Raw genomic sequence first — 6,486 nt, forward strand, 5'->3', positions numbered from 1 at the left:
CCCCAGGGTCCCAGGGATGTTCACCTGCTGGGGTCACTGTGGCACCTCCCATCCCTGATGTGATGGGGTTTGGGACTGGTGGCATTTGGGGGCTCTTTTTCAGCAGAGCTGACTGTGCACCCCTGGACTCATTCCCTGCACTCGGTGACAGGAGGTGCTGGTGTTTCACTTGGCAGATCTCGAGGCCACACACAGCTCCTGGGGTTGCCCAGATTTGGCTGGTGCAAGTCCCTACCCAGAGGGGACTGAGAGCATCATCAGTGCCAGACACCCTCATCTTTTCCCACTCTACTCCAGACACCAGGTTCCCAAAACACTGAAGTGAAGGCAGCAGGAAGGAGATCATTGGACCACAAATGATCCTGAGCTGGAAGAAACCCCCAGGGATCATCAGCCCCACTCCTGGCCGTGCACAGACACCCAACAATCCCATCCTGTGCCTCAGAGCATTGGCTAAACACTCCTGGAGCTCTGGCAGCCTTGGGACCATTCCCTGGGGAGCCTGGGCAGTGCCAGCACCCTCTGGGGGAAGAACTTTCCCCTGATACCCAACCCAAATACTCAAGGCCCAGCTGAGCCACACAGGCATGGATGATCCCTTTGCTGGATCCTGCTCCACCCAAGTGCAGTGACCCCAGAGGGGACAGCACCCAGCAGCACCATGAGTGACAGACACTGCCCATCACCCAGAGCCTCCAAGGGTGATCCCTGCGCTGCCCCAAACATCCCTTGGGTGGCTGAGACACCCGATATTTCCATCACCTGTCCCCTCGTGCCATCTCAGCAGCCTTGGGGCATCCTCCAGTCATGTTGCTTTGTGCCCAGTCACCACCAGCCCCTGCTGCTGGCTCAGGCTGGGCACCCAGTGGTGCTGCCCTCTCCCTGACCACGCTGTTTCCAGTAAATCCAGAGTCAAGCGTGGAAAGGGGAACAAGCTCCTTTCTCTTAGAGAGAAAGTGAAACTCAGCACATCCTTTCTCCCACCAGGCAAACCGCAGTGCATGCAAGTTCATCCTTCCCACCCCTCTCCTCTTCCTCCCTCCTCCCAGAGAAGAGCTTCCAGCAAACGGAGCTGCTGCTCACACTGCTCTGTCCTGCGCCTGCACCAAGGTAAGTCACCACGAGCAGCTGGGGACACTCTCCTCTTCTGCCACCACCTTCCAGTCCCTCCTCCCTGTCCTCCTTCATTCTTCACTTCACCCTCCACAAGGGTTCAAAGTAGAAAAACAGGGAGAAGAGGATGTGGGGGGAAGAGGAATCTCCAGGAATCTGACCTTGCTCTGTGTGATTGTGGACATCACTGAGCTCTGCAGACTTCAGTGTCCCAGGCTGAGAACCTCAGGTTTTGGAATAGGTCTGTGTCCTCTCTCCCAGCTCTGCATGTTGGAGGTTTGGATCCCATTTGCTGGTTTTCCCTTTCCTGTTTATCACTCTCGTGTGTCTTTGCATCCTTTCCTCCCTTGTGCTCTCTGTCCCATGGGACCACTGCCCCACACAGCAGTGCTTTTCCCTCCAAACCAGAATAAACATCCTCTACAGGCATCTGAGGATGCCCAGGATATGGAGGAAAGAGTTTGTGCCATGCTCCATGTCCTGGGCTTTTCAATCCCAGAGCTCTGCCATGGGCATGCTAGAGATTGTCAGTGATTTCAGAACACACAGCCTCAAAACCCTTCTAGGAATTTATTCCCACCACTGCACGTGGTGTCTGGTTATCCATGCTGGACAATTCCAGAGATCTGTGGATGCATCTGATGAGAGCATCTGCGTATCTGTGACCAAGGCTCAGCTGTGTGTTTGCCTCCATCCCAAATTTATCCGTGTTCTGTAGGAGGCAGGATGCAGCCTGGATTCTTGCTGGCAGCCAGCACCCTGGCAGCAGTGCTGGGCATGGCCCTGCTGGAGGACGGAGTGTGTAAGGCACCAGATGGCAAGAATGGCACCCCTGGAGTCCCTGGCCGTGATGGGAGGCCAGGGCAGAAGGGTGACGTGGGAGAGCCAGGTAAGAGGAAGATGAGGATGTTGGGTGCAGGAGGCCTGGGAGCCTCTTGGCTGGAGCATCCCAGGCTGTGGGAGCAGCTCAGAAGATGCCAGAAGTGCATGAACTCCTCCTCTCACTTCTCCCCAGGGAGAGCAGCGCTGGCCATGAGCACCAGGGGACCCAAAGGGGATGCAGGCGATCCAGGGCTTCCTGGTGCCCCAGGCATGCGTGGCCCACCTGGCATCCCCGGCCCTCCGGGGACGAAGGGGATGCCAGGGCCGGCGGGGATAAAAGGGATCGCTGCCAATGCTTTCGAGCACCCTCGTCCTGCCTTCTCCGCCTCCAGGCTGTCCCCGCCCCGCACGGGCACCACGGTGGTGTTTGACAGGATCATCACCAACGAGGAGAACTCCTACAGCCCCCAGACCGGGAAGTTCACCTGCCGCATTCCCGGCCTCTACTACTTCGCCTTCCAGGTGGTGTCCAGCGGGGACCTGTGTCTGATTATCACCAAAAACGGGCTGGGTGTCGCCAGCTTCTGCGACAACAACAGCCACGGCATCCTGCAGGTGAACTCGGGCAGCAGCGTGCTCAGCCTGGACCCGGGTGACCAGGTGTCCCTGAACACCAACCCTGCCCAGGGCAGCTCCATTTACAGCGGCTCCGAGGTCGACAGCGTCTTCAGCGGGTTCCTGGTGTCCCCAGCGACGGTCTGAGGGGCTCCCGCAGCGTTCTGGGGTGTGTGCCTGCCTGGCCGTTCCCCTCTGGGTGTGTGGGATGCTTTAGTGCCACAGCACATGGGGATGGTTCCAAATTGAGCATCCAGAAGTGTTCTGTGCTTTCACCAATGTCACAGCTGGCCGAGCTGTGGGTCACCACTGCAGCACTCACCTCCATGCTGAGCCTGACCACACTGTCCTGGACACTGTGGGTCTCATCCCTGTCTCCTCCTGGGCACTCAAGCTCCACTCCCAGCTGTCACCAGCTGTGGCTCTTTGGTGCTGAGTGGGAAATCACTGCCTGCCACTGCTTCTGCTCCACTAACCACTGCAAAAGCCTTCCTGGCACTGGGACACATCCTGTCACCACCTCCCCATGAGAATAAATAAATGCTTTTTCTACCACTACTCCTTGGGTTTTCTTTTCTACTCATGCATTGTCCCCAGACCATCAATATCCTGGATCTCTTCCCAAGCTGCCCAGGGAGAGAAGCGATTCAAGCTCGTCCCTGGTGCTGCAAAGGCAGGAGAGGAGGGAATGGAGTGTCCAGTCAGAGCTGACACTTCCAGGGAGGAATAGGAAACACCTGGGACAGGGCTATGTGTGTCCTTCTCTGCTGAGTCCTGCAGGGGGAAACACAGGCAGCAGATCCTGCACCTCACCCACATGGTCTCAGATTGGCACCAAAACTCTCCCAGGAAGGCAAAAGGCAGCTGTGGTCCTCTGGCATTACAGCAAGGAGGGACAGGGGCATTGGGGCACTGCTGGGGTTGTGGGGTGATGGTGGTGGAGCTGCGAGGGTCTCACAAAAGGGAGCTACAGCAGGCTGGGCTGGTCAGGAAGCATCAGATGCCCTGGGATGCTCCTCAGGGGAGCTGCTCCACAAACACTGCACACTCAGATATCCCTGTTCCTAGAGCAGTGAGGAGGAGCCTGGGTCACCTGCCCAGTGAGGGATATTGGGACCCCACCAAGTCCAGCACCCAGCAGAACTTGGTGGGACATGGGGAAATGTACAGATCAGAAACTGTCAAAGGGAAACATTTTCCAGTCTTATTTAGGGGTGCAGCATCTTCCATCAGAGCCAGGCAGTGACCTTGAGTGCCACAGGCATCTCCAGCCCACTGGAGCTGGCCTCAGGCTCTGCTCCCAAGCTGCCCTTCTGCTCAGAAAGAAGGGAAGTGAGAGGGAAATCAGGGGTTTGGGGGGGTACGATGCCCTGCAGTGACTTGGGGGGGTCTCCTCTGTCCTTTCAGCCCTTCCTGTTGCAGTGGCACCAGTACAGGTTTCACTGGACAGCCAAAAAAAGTGCTGGCTCAGCAGAAGCCATCAGGCAGGAGGATGTGAAATTTGGGTGGGAACAGCTGGGCTTCTGTGTTCCCAAAGCTCCTTTATCCTTCCTGGCTCTGTGACTTCCCCCGCGAGGGTGTCAGGGAGCCGCGCCCACCGCGCTGTGCTGGCAGTGACCGCGCGCCCTGCGGGACCAGCAGCTCAGGTTCCCCAGCCTGGTCCCCACCAGAGGTAAGAGGTGCTGCAGGACCCCTGTCTGGAGGGTGGGAACAGGGCTCCAGCAGCACGGCACACTGCTGGGGAGGGGGAGAATGAGAGGAGGACGTGGATGAGAGAGGAGGACGAGGAGGAGAGGAAGGAGGCAGAGGCACGGACGGGTAGGTGTGATGGAGACAGGATGCAGCAGCTGATGGAAGGGTTGATTCTGATGGACAGAGCCAGGACAGAGCTGCTGCTGGAGGAGGAGGGAGATCAGCTGTGTGCAGGGAGCTCCAGCCTCAGGGCAGCACGGGGTGACGGTCTGTGGTGGTGTGTGCATCTCCAGCTTTGGGGACACTGGACTCAGAGGCTTGGGGCTGGCCACGGGTACCTCAGACCTCATGGCTCCATCCAGACTGGAACTCCTGGGGTTGGAGATGCGCCTGGGGCCCATCTCCACATCTCCACCTCCCCCCTGTCCTGCAGTGTGTGTAGGTGGGACATTGAGGACACACCCGTGGCTTCCAGGCATTCCTGGTGCATCCAGTCTCCTTTTCTCCATGTCCTGCAAGCCACCCTGCCGTGGCCCCTCACTCCAGCACTTTCTTTCCCTTTCCATGCTACAGAGCACCAAAATGGAGAAGAGATTCTTGGAGAAGCTCTACCTGGCCCTCACCCTCCTCCCCCTCCTCCTGAATCTGGGCTCTGCTGTGACTGTAGAAGACCCTTACGGCTGCTATGGAGCTCCAGGACTGCCGGGCATGCCGGGGATACCAGGCAGGGATGGCCGGGATGGGCTGAAGGGAGCCAAAGGGGAACCAGGTGAGTGAGCAAGGAGGGAAACCACATGGGCTCTTGTAGGGGGGCACTGAGTCCTTGGCTGGTTTGCAGAGAGCATCCTCAGTGGTCGGGTGGAAGAGGCAACAGCACTCTGCTGCCCAAGGGGTTAGAGAAGCCTCTCCCCACATCCTGCTGTTGACACTGACTCCCTTTCACTCCCCACCACCCCACAGGTATCCCAGCTTCTACACAGCTGGGGCCCAAGGGCATGAAAGGGGACCCGGGCCCCCCTGGCCCTCCAGGCAAGCCTGGCCACTCTGGGGCCCCTGGTGAGAAGGGATCCCCTGGGCCACCGGGCACTGCCGGACCCCCAGGAGTGGCAGGCAGCTTACGGCAGAGGCAGCAGTCGGCGTTCTCAGTGACCAGGAAGACCAGCCAGTACCCCCTGAAGAACGTCCCCGTGGTCTTCAACCACGTCATCACCAACACCAACCGCGACTACGACACCACCACGGGCAAGTTCACCTGCAGGCTCCCCGGCGTCTACTACTTCGTCTTCCACACCTCGCACACGGCCAACCTCTGCGTCATCCTGCACAAAAACCACAGGAGCGTGGCCAGCTTCTGCGACCACAAGACCAACAGCATGCAGGTCAGCTCGGGGGGGACGCTGCTGCGCCTGGCTGCTGCGGACGAGGTGTGGCTGGGAGTGAACGACTACAACGGCATGGTGGGCATTGCCAACTCCGACAGCATCTTCTCCGGGTTCCTGCTCTTCCCGGAGTAGAGGAGCCCAGCAGAGCCCACCCCAGCGTCCTGATGCTTTCTGAGCATGCTGCTCGCTGCTGGGCTCTTCCCATGTTCCCAGATTCTCCAGCCCCTTGGTCTGTGGTGGAGGCACAGGGGGAATGAGCACATCTGCATCTGTGGTGGTGCTGAGCTCCTGCTGGCACTGCCACCTGTATCCCCCCTGCTAACCCCACATTACCTCAGAGGTCTCCCTGTGGTTGTCTCCTCCCCACCTGGGCTGCCTCAGGTTCAGCCAAATGTCCCTGGCACAGGCTGCAGTGACGCCTTTGCCATGACCTGGCTGTGGAAAGTGTCAATAAAACCTTCCCCAGTGCACCTGGTGTAGTGTGGTGTTTCCTCCGTGTCCTACCTCTCTGTGGCGTGCACACAGGTGCAGGTGACACCTGTGTGGCATCAGCATGTCCCCAAACCTCCCTGGCATCAGAGACCATCCCACCCCAGCCACACTGGGCTCTGCACAGGGGCTGGGACCCCTGGCTGCTGCAGGGATGGGATGGTTCCCATGTCCCCACACAGCCCAAGAGGGCACCAAGATACTCCCTGATGCTCCCTTTCCCTCCAGAGCTTCACAGGGGCACAGACTGCAAAGAAAACCCAACACCATGGCTGGGACACCCCTGGGGTCCCTACCAGCATGGGGCAGGGGAGGCACTCTGGCTTTCCTGAGCCCCAAAACCCAACAGGGATTTCTCCTGGTGTCACAAATT

General features: G+C 58.9%; 2 protein-coding genes across 4 annotated transcripts; both read left to right on the forward strand.

The window, feature by feature from the left end:
- The first annotated feature begins 988 nt into the window (after positions 1 to 988).
- On the forward strand, positions 989 to 3,102 carry C1QA (complement C1q A chain). 2 transcript variants are annotated; one of them, XM_058854929.1, is made up of 3 exons: positions 989 to 1,110; positions 1,832 to 2,002; positions 2,129 to 3,102. In XM_058854929.1, exons 1-3 carry the CDS (start codon positions 1,002 to 1,004, stop codon positions 2,695 to 2,697), a joined length of 849 nt encoding a protein of 282 aa, XP_058710912.1. In that variant the 5' UTR covers positions 989 to 1,001; the 3' UTR covers positions 2,698 to 3,102. The 2 variants fall into 2 exon arrangements, with proteins under 2 accessions (XP_058710912.1, XP_058710913.1); XM_058854930.1 differs by lacking the exon at positions 989 to 1,110 and adding an exon at positions 1,235 to 1,389.
- Positions 3,103 to 4,064: 962 nt separating this feature from the next.
- Positions 4,065 to 6,094, forward strand: C1QC (complement C1q C chain). 2 transcript variants are annotated; one of them, XM_058854933.1, is made up of 3 exons: positions 4,065 to 4,222; positions 4,816 to 5,011; positions 5,203 to 6,094. In XM_058854933.1, exons 2-3 carry the CDS (start codon positions 4,825 to 4,827, stop codon positions 5,754 to 5,756), a joined length of 741 nt encoding a protein of 246 aa, XP_058710916.1. In that variant the 5' UTR covers positions 4,065 to 4,222; positions 4,816 to 4,824; the 3' UTR covers positions 5,757 to 6,094. The 2 variants fall into 2 exon arrangements, with proteins under 2 accessions (XP_058710916.1, XP_058710915.1); XM_058854932.1 differs by lacking the exon at positions 4,065 to 4,222 and having other exon boundaries at positions 4,807 to 5,011.
- The last annotated feature ends 392 nt before the right edge of the window (positions 6,095 to 6,486 follow it).

This window comes from Poecile atricapillus, chromosome 22 (genome assembly GCF_030490865.1).
Source record: "Poecile atricapillus isolate bPoeAtr1 chromosome 22, bPoeAtr1.hap1, whole genome shotgun sequence".
NCBI lineage: Eukaryota > Metazoa > Chordata > Aves > Passeriformes > Paridae > Poecile > Poecile atricapillus.